Below are 13,901 nucleotides of genomic sequence, written 5' to 3'. Positions count from 1 at the left end.
AAGCATTAATATATTTGACGACTGAATCATTTGACATTATATTTTGACAACTGAATCTGAATCAGCAGCGTTTGTATTACGTACAAAGGATCAACAAAGGAACAAACGCTTAACAAGATTGGCGTTTCGGGAGGCTCTCATTTTATTGTTCACGTGTTGTATGATTAATTTGCTATATATTATCCGTTCACAGGTCAAAGACATATATTTGCATCCGGATCCGTTCTCCGTTCAGAACGGTCTCCTCACACCCACTATGAAAGCGAAGAGACCTGAGATCAGAAACTACTTCAAACCTCAAATAGAAGACATGTATAAGCAACTCGAATAGCGATCATTCGAGTAATAATTCGACATTGAATCGGAAATCGATTTCATTGATTCCTAAAATATTTTCTGTTAGAAATATATTATTAAGTTTTTACTTTAAGTGATATTACTATGGTTTTATTACGAAATAAGGCCGCACACAGACGTGAAATAAACAATATTTAAATTTAAATATTAGTTATCGTTAGTTTTTGAGACGAAATCCCTGTATAAGACATATCGTCATACAATATATAACAAAATGACTTTTACATGGATTTTTGTCTCAGAAACCAACGCTTAATGATATTAAGAATTTAAACGTTATTGAATATTTTCTCTGTCGTATGGTTATTATGAAAGCTAATACATGTAAGTGGTTTTAATTTTGTACTCTCTTCAATATTGTTTATTCTTGAGTGATTGTGATTAACTAAAAGCGAGATACTTAGGATAAGTTTAGCCTATAAAGGCAATAATTAAAGGAACATCAGTTTCTTACTGTGGGTTTCCACTGTGGACTTGTATTGTTGTCTCTGAAATTCTCTATATGAAAAGAGAGATGACGATACGTTTATACAAGTTACAGCAGTGGAGTTCCACGGTTATGTTGTCAATTATTGATGTGTTTGTAGTAGCAATTTTATTATTATTGTAAATTGCACAGTGTTTTGTGTGTTTGTTTTTTTATATTTGTTAATGAATAATTAAAATCCATGACACTATTTAAAACACAAATTAAATATAAAAGGTTAGTGTTTTAAATTATTTTAGCAATTCGGATGACATTTATAATAAAATTCTTGATAAATGAGAAATTTGTAACAATTTTGTAAATGTAAGTTACTGATATTTAACTTGAATTAAAATTAAAATGCTGCATTGCCATGACTCTCTTTCCGACACGAAAATTACCAAAAATAAAAGTGTAATCAAAAATTACAATGCAATAATTCTAAACAACAATATAAGTATTTTATTTATTAAATAGAAATATGCATTGTGGCATTGTATTCAAAATTATTGGCTTATTGGTAAATTAAAAAGCCCAAAAATTCGTACTTACTAGGGCCGTTATATAGACTAAAGTGTAGAACAATTTTTGTTAGAAAATAACATTTAGACTTTTAAGTCTAGGTTAATTTTATACGCAAACACAATTTATATATTTTTTAGTAATGAACAAAATTCAAACGCACCATCTCAGACATTCAATACTATAGTGCCATCCAAACTTAATGGCGGCTCGGAATTATCGCGGATGCTGTACGAATCATTTTACGAAATAGACATAAAAGTATGGGGAACCAGGCACATATATGCTGTTAACTTAATCACGAGCAACCATAAAGTTTGAATCTTTTAATACCATCCAATTTATTAGTATAGTATTTATGTATTTTTGCGGTTATATTCTATCTATACTGTATTACCACACACTGTGCCTTTAGAACCACTTTTTTGTATTTAAAATATAAAAAAAATAATTCGCATTTCGATACTCATCATAATTTATATATAGTCAGAATTTGGATGCAAAAGCAATAACGCGGTTCTACTAAAAATACTAAAAATTACAGAGAAAATCATTGATAAATAATTTTACTTCTTTGGTTCAAAATGGGTTAATTTGATATAAATAAATGTAATAAATACTTAAAACTTTGACCATGACGAATAATCTCTATATTTTCTATCGAGTGGTCACCAAGTTTGCACATAATGTACAGTTCATTGTTCAGAGCTTTTAGTATTTTTTAACCTCTGTCATACATTTAACTTTCATTATTGTAAGTGAAATATTTGTAACGATTTGTTTGATTTTTCTTGTTGCTATTAAGTGCATATGTACTTACGAAGAACGAATCTCGTATTGTTTGAAGTGTGTGTATGATTTTTTTTACCTGCCTATCTTGTGCGATGTTCTACTGTTTAAACTCTTCTGTTAATACATACTGTTGTCCCTTTCATCCTACTTGATATAATAAGGACAACAATATGTTTTACTACATGGGTTAGACAGTGGAATTTTAAGTAGCGGCTATATCTGTAGATAGTTTTGTATTCACCTTTTTAATACTAAGACATGCTTAGAGCGAATGTTGCGGTTTCGTGTTGTTTCAAACCAAAATTTTTGTTGTTATTGGTGCAAGTTGTACTACGATAATTTATTTTTAAATAAAAATTTTCTAAAACTTAATCATGGTTTTATTTTAATAGCATAAAGTGGTTACCTATTTAAAATAAAATGAAACTCAAAACTCTTATAAAAAGCAGGAATCAAAGACACAGATGAGTTGATACCTTACCTTGGTAGCTATTTTGCGGCACCGGTTTTTAACTGCGATAAGATACAGTGCCATTCAAACTTTACGGCTCTCATATTTCCACACGAGTCGCTGTGCTTAATACAATTTTCGGCGGGACGTAAAAATGTAACCCGACCTTAGTATCTAACCATGCTTTCGTCGCTCACGACAAGCCGCCATAAAGTTGGAATGTCATTATACTTTCTAGAATCTTTATTAAACCTAGTCCTTGTTAGTTCAGCTAGAGTACAGGAAATGATGGCGACCGCTAATCAAACAAGGAAGAAGTTAGAACGACCCTCGAGAAGTCTCGCAGAGATTATCTCGGTTTATTTCTAACTGGTGACGCAATCTTTTGTGACCGCGAAACAACATATAGGTCAGTGTGACGACGTTTATAGATACGCAGTTTCTAAGCATTTTATTAAATATTTTAATTGTGGTATAACTCCTTCAACGGAATTTAGATTGTAAAATCTATGTAGCAAGACTTCTTTTTGCATATCAAAGCCTAGAAATCAACTACACTGACTTATTCATCACCTATATATTATTATCCCTTAGGTACCTATATTGAAATATATTCATAAAAAAACTTTCTCTCCAGTTGAAACCTACAGAAATATTTTTGAACTTTTGTATAGATCATACAGAAATGTTAGACGTGGATTATTTAATTTAACTCATTTTACCAACACATTTCTGAATTTAAATATAAAGTACGTATCTCTATAATAACATTCATGTGTATTTGATTTTCATTATAAACTTGTTTTGAAGCAACGAAGTATTTATAAACAGATTAATTTGTTCTTTAACCATCAAGACATATAACATTATCATATTACTTAAGCTAATAACTAAATGTTGATAGTTTTACAAAGATATTAAAACGATGCTAAAGATGCTTCTTTCACACCATCTAGCGGCAAATGGCAACATTATACTTTTCATAGTATTTATTCTAACAAAAAATGTTAGACAAGAAATTATATGTGGACTTGAATTTATCAATATTAATAAAGCGAAATATTGCATGGTCAATAACAAAACACAATGTCTAGCTAAAATGTCTTTTTACGTCCGTCACGAATACCTACATTGGAAACCTATATAATTAATACATTACTGCTGCATCCTCTGTTTTTTTGCCTCATAGATACGTTTCATTAGCTTGTAAGGTTTAGAGTAGGGATTACTATAACATTAATTAGATTTCAACGCAAGCACGATTGAAAAGATGACTTGAATTGCGTTGCAGTTAATAAATTTGTATTCAATACCATGTAGTCAGTATTATTAGTACCTTTTACCACTTATCAGTTCATCATGTCGGAGCAATATCGTTTCAGTTTTCGTTTAGTTTTAGTTGCCAAACCGGCATCGAGGCAGTAGGGTGTTTTTAATGCTGACTACAAGTGCTGCCATCTATTGACGTCGAGGGCCACCGTCTCCTGTAACCTTGGCGCGTTGGCCGCTTCGTTCATTGGCCGCGCGGAGGCAAGACGAGTCGCCGCTCGCTCCCTTAACTATGCTATTCGGGCACAAAATACACCGCCCGAACGGGAACCGTCCCGCGCATACATAACCACGCGTACAGGTGCCAGTGATCGTAATTTACCTGTCAAAAACTATGGTGCAACGGCCGTGTTTATAACCTAACAGTGGTTACTTTATAGTGCAAACATGAAGTTTGATAAAATGTGGAAGTCATCTCGACACGAAGTTGGTGAGTGTTTCATTTTGTTGTTGTTTTCTTCATTAATAGGAATGTTTGTGAGTGATGATTTGATAGTTGTGTGATGTTATGCCGGGGCACGACACGAACAGTTGTTAGTCATTTACCAGCAGACAAAGCCGTGATCTCTGTACGGATTCTAAAAATAGCCTGCGGTGTAATGGCGGTTAGGTTAATCAGTGGTTTACTCTTAGTTCAAGTACTAGTGTGCTGATATTATTTTATTTAGTATCATTTAAGTATCTATGTTCAAAGTATGCATCTAAACAAATGTGTTGCCGGTAAACATGTTACAATTGCGATGTTGACATGATGTCAATCTTGCTTGTAACTCTTATCTAATAAAGTTTATCTTAAAATATCGTATCTGTCTGTCCGTTACAAGTTTCTACGTTCGTTGCTTTTTTTAAATGACTCATTACACAAGAAAAAAAGCAACAAAACCCTATTGAAACACCACTTGAGTAACTTATATGTTAATGCCAAATATATATATATATATATATAAAAAAAAACAGAATATAAGGCACACAAATATTTTTTTAGTAGTTCAGTTTTTGTTCAGGTTAGATCGTGGCCAAGCGCTTATTTGTTCATTATAAAAAAACATTTACGCATTTCAATTTAAAATTATTATCAAAAATAGTTAAATTTTTGCCATATTTCCGATGATAACAATAGTATTATGATAAAATTTGTCTTCAATATAGGGCTTATAGCAGTTTTTGTTTTGATAAAAACTGTTATATCAATTATCGACGAAGTAATTAGTGATTGCAGATTTATATTACCGGATAGGAGCCGAGTGAAGAGCGATGAATCGAATTTGTCATGACGTCATTGCGTAGTGTAGGTACCTACTTACTCGCTTCTAATCCAAACGACATTTCCAATCCAATAAAAACGTAAAGCCAGCCGTTCTCTATAATGAAAGCAGGTTTGCGACGCAATGAAATATAACTTTACATTATAGTTAACTAGTAATGTTGTTAGACGTAAGTAGTACATACTTGATTCTTCGGCTTTTTGTACTCTTATTTGGCGGGAAATATTTTTTTTTAAATAAATAATGGTAACAGTAACATGCTTCATGCCAGTATCATTTTATTACGTAAGTAGATTAGATAAAAGACACATGATGTTGAATTTTTGTTTTTGAAATTGGAAAATGGGTTTTTTTTTGCTAAGTACCAAGTTTGCCAAGTATATGTATCTACCTAAAACATTTATTAATCGTGAATGATACGGATTTGGAATTTTGAAATTTTGACGAGTTAGGGGTCTTGGAGTGTCATAGGACAAATGATAATGTCCTAACATTTCAACAGCCAGTTCTTTTTTAAATGCTATTTTTATTGTATTGATATATAAATAACCATGTGTTAATTCTTAATTATTCCAAACGTTTCGCGCATGATAGCCAACTAAGGTTTGCAAAGATCTAATCAGCTTTCGTGCCAATGACAGCTAACATCCAACCATAAATTAATTAGTATTCCAATCAATTGAACGAAGTTTTTTACGGAAATATTTTCTTCTTGATTTCAATATTCATCATTTGACAAACTTTACATAATAATCTAATTTTAGACACAAATTTTTATACAAGATTTTTAATAAAATTTAGTTCTACGCAGCAAAAGTATTTATAATTCTATTTCTCTCTATTATAAACATCAACAAGGTTTTGTTTATTATATAAATATTATGTCGAATGTTTATTTATCGGCGACAGTATTGATTTTGGTTGCGCGTCCAAATTATACATCCAACTTGTCTAGTTCAAGGTTTGATGTGGCATTTTTAGAATATTTATTTCCTTATACGTCATACGGTGGATAATAAATAGCAAGTATATATAATAAGACAATATATAAGGAATATATAACGTAAATAACATAAGGAAAGAATATTATTGTGTTTATTTAATCCAATCACAGCAATAATCAAGGTAAGCAACCCCTAATTGCAATGCTACACCGCGTATCAACTCAAGGCTTAGTCCCTTAAGACTCATCAGTGTTAGTGGTGTAGCCGGCAAAAGGTTAAACTAAGGCTCAGTTGCCATAACTACGTTACGTCTGGTATATCTACAGACTATTTTGAGTCTGTCCTGAAAAGATTCGGCTGTTATTTAGTAATCAGAACATGCCTATTCATGCAAACGCAAGTCCAGTGAATCTGTAAATGGATCTTGGTAAGAAATTTTGCACAAAATAACATCATCTAAGTGATCTTTAACCCACAGACATAGTCGCTTCACAACTAGTAATGCAATATACAATATAAAATCAATTTAAACGGTTATTCCAATATATACGTCTCGAACAATACGTGTATGAAAAAAAATGTGATATTTGCCGTGGGGCCACGTGACAGGGTTAAGTATTAGTGATTCGAGGTACGAACGTGATACGCTTTTAGAATGAGTTAACGTAATAAATTCCTGTTGTGGATTAAGAAATGTATTAATTAACTAAACTATTACAAAACGAAAATAGAACTAAGCTGGGGTACTCGACGCAAGTAATCGTATTTTTGATAGAATATTTAACAAAACCTATATAGAATATGTATTTGAACTTATATTAAAATATAAATTTACTCTATAGCTATAGTCGCGAAAGCGAACTGCAAACAGAGCTTAGCTCTAAAGACATAAAAACTATGACATAAAATGGATCTTAATGTTTGCTTCTAATTAGGATCTAAGATGTAAGTCTAGCTATTAAATAGATCGTTTCCTTAACAATGCTATGTTCCTATCAAAATCAAACTATCGCTTAGCCTTCGATTCGCCTTCACAGTGTGGTAGAGGACTTATACAGCGGTGGTGCTTATACAGCGTGTTGTCAAAAATTGCAGAGCTAAGCTAGTTGACAATTTGCACATTAACAATGTTACGTGTAATATAATATTAATCAGTCACCACTAGACGTATTGGCGACGCGCTTTTGCTTACGCAGTTACTTATGCAATAATCGAATAACACTTATAAAGTAATTCTTTAAAAAAAATCCGGATGTATTCTTTTTAACTCGCTCAAGTGGAACAAAACATGTCGATTCCTATGATTGGAAATATTGGTATTAAAATAGGCTGAGTAACCGTTGAAAAAATCGGCAACAAATATGTTTAAATTGTGGTTAATTTTATACATATTTCAAATTACAATTGCCGTTTAAAACATTTCTTATAATCAGAAACAATCATCCACATAACACACAAGCACCTTTTTTGTTATGAATATAGCGCGTGACCACCACCCAACCTGATGCTAATGAGGTATGATGTAGTCGAAAAGTGGCATAAAAGGTGGTTCCCCACGTCTTACCCGAGGGAAATAGTGACGCTAGTAATTTTTTCCAATTCTTTTAAACCCCGGTGATAAGAAATCTATTCCATCTCTGATTCGAAACAAACCAGACCTACATACATCTGGTATGCATCTTCATTGTTCATAAACATATCTACGTATACGGAGTGTTCTTTGTTTCTCTTCTAACGAAATTGTTATTCTTCAATTCTGTTTTTAAAGCAGTTTGAGAATTTATTGTCAGTTTTATTACTCTGATATGTATGAGCTCGCTCGTTTCCCAATTCGAAGCCATCACGAATGACCTTTTGTAGTCCCATTTGGTGTCATTACAAAATAACATTTCGCGCACGTCGTCCTTTGAAAGCGTGCAAAGCCACGGTCCCATATTAAATCTGTTACGGAACGGGTTATTAAGATTCTGCCGTCGAAATTCAACAATATATTCACTAAGCATTGTATGTTGAATGCGTGTTTATTTAGTAACCACTAGCTGTCGCCCGCGACTCCGACCGCTCGGGATTATAAATAAAACTTAATTAGTAGCCAATGTGTTCTTTCAGGCTATATTTTACTATATTTTACGCATATGCTAAATTTCACCGATATACGCGCAGCCGTTCTGGAGATACTTTCAAATATATTATACATGCATCCATCCATCTATTAAAAGATTCGCATTTATAATATTAGTAAGATAGAGATTATTTTCCATTAACGAAACACATGAAAAATGAATTCAGATATGATTGATTTTTGACCGAAGAGTAAATATCTTGCGGGAAATATATGCAGTGTTTAGGAATGAAGTCCATATAGGGCTTCATTTTTTTTTAATTACTAGTTACTCTTGCATTGTTCAGGTGTCTTATCTCTTAATACACGTACGTATGTTTTTTAAATTATTTCTTTTAATTGAAGCAAAGACTGTGAAATCTAATCATCATTTTATATTTCAACTAGGAGCCCGTATATTCTTACAAAACGTGGCGAGGCGCCAATTATCACGCATTTATTTTATCTAGCCGTTCTTCTTGGCTTTGTGACAGCTTCCTTTATGGCCTTATAAATTTGTATAATTTAACGCTAACTATATTTGATGTCATAATTTGCATCTGTTAATTGCGGACACGTTCTTTCATTACGTGCGACACGGAAATGTCTTTAAAAGATTTTAACTTAAGCTATTTGATGTGGAAAATTACGCATACAGGGACATTAAGAGTTGTCAGAATTTCATCTTGTATTATTTCATACAAGCTGCACGATAACGTAAAATTATCGTCACCCAAGTTGTCGCCCGCGATTTCGCGCAAGATAAAAGAAAAAACTTATTTAGTAGCCTATGTTCTTCCAAACTGATCTACATTTATGTCAAATTTCCATAATATCCTTTGAGCCGTTCTGGTGATATCTTCTAACAAATATCTGTAATCCAACTATCGTCGATCGTCGTCGGAGCGTCGGTGGCACAGGGGTCATGCACGTGACTTGCAATATGCAGGTCCTGGGTTCGAATCCCGCCATATACCAATGTCTTTTTCGATTTCCGATCTACATATGTACATTTATCCGACGTTCTTACAGTGAAGGAAAACATCGTGATGCTGCGCATATCTGAGAAGAAATTCAAAGATATGTGAAGTCAACCAACCCGCACTTGGCTAGCGTGGTTGACTATGGCCTAATCACCCTTTACTTAGGGTAGGCTCCGAGCCCCTCGGTGGGGACGTATAGTGAACTGATGATGATGAATCCAAACATTCGCATTTATAATATTAGAGATAATGTAGATAAAGGTTCAGTAGTTGCTATGAAATAATAAATACAAATGTTATATTGATGAATGAATATAAATCTTTTAAATGCGCGAATGGAAACATATTACTTTTTATCTTATAAACAATTTACATTATTATTCTTTGATTTTGTTTGATCCAAGAATACTTCGACCGAATATTCGGTAACGGTTTATTTGAAGCCGTAAATTTTGTTTTGTTTACAGCAAAAACCCAAAGGAGTGTTTGATGGTGGTATTAAGAGTTATATTTTAAGAAATTTTATTACTTTTTGTAAACATTGAATTTTTATCGACAATTTTGTTTATCAGGAAAGGAAATGATGTTTCATACTTATGATATATGTCATCAATTGTTAAGATATTATTCATTTTTTCAAGATATATATGCTAAATAATAATAACATTTTATCGTCTGATTTGATTTATTTGTCACGTGATTTTTGTCTAGCCAAAGCCATCAAAAGACTTGTTTTTACTCTAAGCTATTATTAGACAATTTACCTATGAATTATATTCAGCTTGAGGTCAACAGAATATAAAATATTCAAAAATTTGAGGCCTACTATTATTGCATATATTGACTTCAAAATTAAGCAAAAAACGATAATCATAAAATCTCCGTTACAAACATATCGTTATCTCTCTTTTGTCAAAGGTAATGACAGGGAAGACGACATGTTTTATGCAGAGATTTTGATCTCAAAAACCTACAGTTAATACCAAATCCATGGTTTACGACAATTGATTTGGTTCACAAAAAACATTTTTCAGTAAATTCATCAGGTTGTCGTTAACTACCTCTGCACGTCTGCGAATATAAAGAGAACGGTAAAAAAATTAAGAACCTTGTGCTAAATAAACTCTTATTTAAGGATCCATTAACATATTTACATTGTTATATAAACAGTAATAAATTTTGTTAACAAAACTATAAACTGGGTAATATTTAAACCGTCTTGCGGTGTCTATTTCCTTATTTATTTTATTCTTAGTTCTAGAAAATCGCTAAAATTGATAATATTTTTTTTATTAGTGTAACAACCCTAGAAGCAAGTAGGTTTTCATTTTAAATGGATGTTAAAATTAAATAACTTAAAGCCGATTTGACTATGATCGATATAAGTCTTTAGCTAGGACACAAATTCAAGAATTGAGTCCTGAACTGATAAGCGTTTCAACCGTAGGGCTATAGGGTTGTCAATCTCCCTTCGTACTAATGTTATAAATTCTAAAGTTTGTCCGGGTCCTATAAAAGTCCGGGAACTATAGAACCACTGAACAATTCTAAATAAAAACTTACTAATTAATATTATAAATGCAAATGTCTAGATGGATGGATGGATGTTCTTTTGAAGGGATATCCAGAACAGCTGAACAGATCATGATGAAATTTGGCATACATATAGAACATAGTCTGGAAGAAGACATAGGCTACTAATTATTATTTTTTCTTTAATGTGTCTCGGGCGACAACTACATTGAAATAAAGATAGAATTACCCTTTAAAATAACGCTTAGGTTACTCAGTTGTAGATAATAAATACATCGGTGCTAATGCAAGTTTGTAGTGGCCTTGATTGCACCCATTTGCATTCACTGCATCGTGTCAATACAACATAATGGCCGCGGGTCAACCCGGCTTTGCTTTGTCAAATACAATTTAACATTTATTTAGGTGTGTAAATAATTTATGTAAATATAACTTATTTACTAATGACTGTTTGAATATTGACTTTTGAGATACATTTGAAATGTATTGTTCTTGTAAATTGGGTTACTCTTTTTACATTTGATTTTATTTGGGCCTCGTAATCATCATCAGCTCACTATACGTCCCCACAGAGGGTTTCGGAGCCTACTCTAAGTTAGGGGTGACCACGGCATTATCAACCACACTGGGCTAGTGCGGGTTGGTTGACTTCACACATATAATTTAAATTCTCTTCTCAGATATATGCAGGTTGCATCACGATGTTTTCCTTCACCGAACGTCGGATAAATGTGCATATGTTAATCGAAATCGAAAAACACATTGGTACATGAAGCATTCGAATCCAGGACCTTTAGTTAGATGCTAATAGTGTTTATTGTGACTAGGACATAACTAAGATAATAAAGGTCAACATTAAGATTATACACAGCCTCACATCATTTAAAAATAGATTAAAATCAGTGCTTGTCTGGATGCCACTGTATTCGTTTGAATTTTTTCAGTGATTTTTTTTTGTAAATCGCTCTTTGACATTGTATATTTAGTAAAGGACTAGTCTCCAAATAGTAATACAAGGCTAGAGTTGCTATTATAATTCTCCATTAACTAATCTCCAAGATTTTGAGAAAAAAAAATATATATATTCTTAACATTCAAATCAGAAGTTTCTGTGATTCACGTTTGACAGTATCATCTTTGTATATATTATTTATAGGAATTGTTCCATATGTATTATGTAATCTTGTTTACCTGCATTAAAAGGTTCTTATATCTGCTTTTCGCAAGGCGATCTCAACACGTGAAGGTATGCGGGTTTGTTCTAGGAAATAATTTTAGCATTTACCAGATACATAAATAAACTGTATACATCATGTCATCAACATTTTGTTATGTAAATAAAGGGATATATATAATTTTAGACGTTTTGAAATAAAGTTTCCTGTTTGTTTCTTAAACGCTATTACGACGAAAACATTTTTAATTACATCAGAGAATGGAATAATATAATTCAGTATAGTATATCCTATTTACATTATTCTAGTCCAGCATTTGTATCCAGTACTGGATTACAACTGGATTAATGTAAACCCATACTGAAACTCGCACAGGGTGGGATTTTATATTTCTAGTTTTATTTCAGCGCTGAATTCGATCGCTAGATTGGTATAATGTAAACTTGACATGATTATAAGACCTCCACTAAATCTCACTGGCCAATTTGTTATTTAATAAGCCGTTAAATTTGAGAAAAAAAAACATGAATTCATTGGAACAATATTCACTTAAATACATGTTCCGTATCTGTGGTCAATTTATATTTTTTATTCATGTTATTTATGACATCGTCGTCTTAATATGTCGGAATATAATAATATAGTATTGATTGAATAAATTTCAAATATTTCACGTTTATTATGAACAAATCTTCGCAACGGTTTATCCGAACGGCGACTTTAAATGATAATGGTATTAAAATAGAAATGATAATGAATTATAAATAAATCGTAATGATTTCCTCGGAGTTGAATGATATCAGCAAATTTATGTTTGTATGCGTAATGAAAATTACTTCTTTGTGTGTCGCTTTATTATCAATGTTATAGAACGACAAAGTTATCTGACCCGGTGGTCATAAGTTAAACCATTATGATAGCTCACTAGCGCCCTCACAAAATAGTGTGTACTATGAGTATTTTCTTTTATGGTATTTTCTAACCCTATATAGGTTTTTTGTTTTGCATATTCCTGTTGTAAGGCCATTAACACACAGTCGAAAAAGTGAATCGGAACCATGCCGATTAAAATTTAGCTACCTAGCATAGATTTTGTTTGTTTCAGCGAAATATTTGGCAACTAAATTTAGAGATAAGTTCCATTTTTGATTCGCTTTCAAGTCTTTCTCTTCGCTTCTAGTTGGACACTGTGTGATACAGCCCTTATACACCTTTCTCGCTTCTACTTACAGCTATGCATATTATACTGTTGAAACGTTGTATGGCGTTACAATTTTTTGAAATAGAACTCCCACCATCGAACAGTGGAACTAGCACATTTGCGACAAGAGCCTTCGTACTGTGGTATTGTCATCGTCAATTGTATGTCAAAACATGTATGAGATTTTTGGTATAATTTATGCCCGATATTTTACGACTTTTGATGATAGGATGGTGTTTGTCACAAATAATTGTGCCAGGCCCACAGTCGAGTATAGCATTGAAAGTGTTAATATCGTTTTACTATAGCGTGTGATCGATATAAGGTTGGAATTATTCTACTAGAAATGAATAAATAAACATAATCAGTGCACCGTATGCATAATAAGTCTCATATTTACACGTTAGCGTGGGCAGTGGTGGATGGATTTTCGACGGGTACGCCTATTTATCTATATGATTTACATACAGTTTTATCGCTTAAGTATTCCCAATGTATAGCTGACGTAAAACATGTTGCATCTGGAATATTTTCGAATGAATGCAATAGAAACTTTGGAAAGGGACGTCAAATACGCGATTATACTAATGCGTTTCAACTCTATATACCAATGTGTTATTCGATTTCCGATCTACATATGTACATTTATCCGACGTTCTTGTGGTGAAGGAAAACATCGTGATCCTGCACATATCTGAGAAGAAATTCAATTATATGTGTGAAGTCAACCAACCCGCACTTGGTCAGCGTGGCCTTATCACCCTTAACTTAAGGTAAGCTCC

At 32.6% G+C, this 13,901-nt stretch overlaps 2 protein-coding genes across 10 annotated transcripts in view; both read left to right on the top strand.

Moving 5' to 3' along the window:
• Window positions 1–1,009, top strand: part of LOC106126735 (long-chain-fatty-acid--CoA ligase 1) — a 44,124-nt gene extending 43,115 nt beyond the window's left edge. For all 9 annotated transcript variants that reach the window (XM_013324551.1, XM_013324552.1, XM_013324549.1 and 6 more), the window contains one exon: window positions 194–1,009. In XM_013324551.1, the coding sequence (XP_013180005.1) occupies window positions 194–331 (138 nt within the window). In that variant the 3' untranslated portion in view covers window positions 332–1,009. The remainder of the gene's footprint in view (window positions 1–193) is intronic.
• Window positions 1,010–4,001: 2,992 nt separating this feature from the next.
• for (cGMP-dependent protein kinase for) overlaps window positions 4,002–13,901 on the top strand; it is a 121,795-nt gene continuing 111,895 nt past the window's right edge. The window contains exon 1 of the mRNA XM_013324430.1: window positions 4,002–4,347. The gene's annotated coding sequence lies outside the window, so the exon portion shown is untranslated. The remainder of the gene's footprint in view (window positions 4,348–13,901) is intronic.

The sequence above is a fragment of the Papilio xuthus genome, unplaced genomic scaffold, assembly GCF_000836235.2.
Source record: "Papilio xuthus unplaced genomic scaffold, Pxut_1.1 DF824992.1, whole genome shotgun sequence".
Taxonomy (NCBI): Eukaryota; Metazoa; Arthropoda; class Insecta; order Lepidoptera; family Papilionidae; genus Papilio; species Papilio xuthus.
This window is presented reverse-complemented; position numbering and strand designations above follow the sequence as displayed.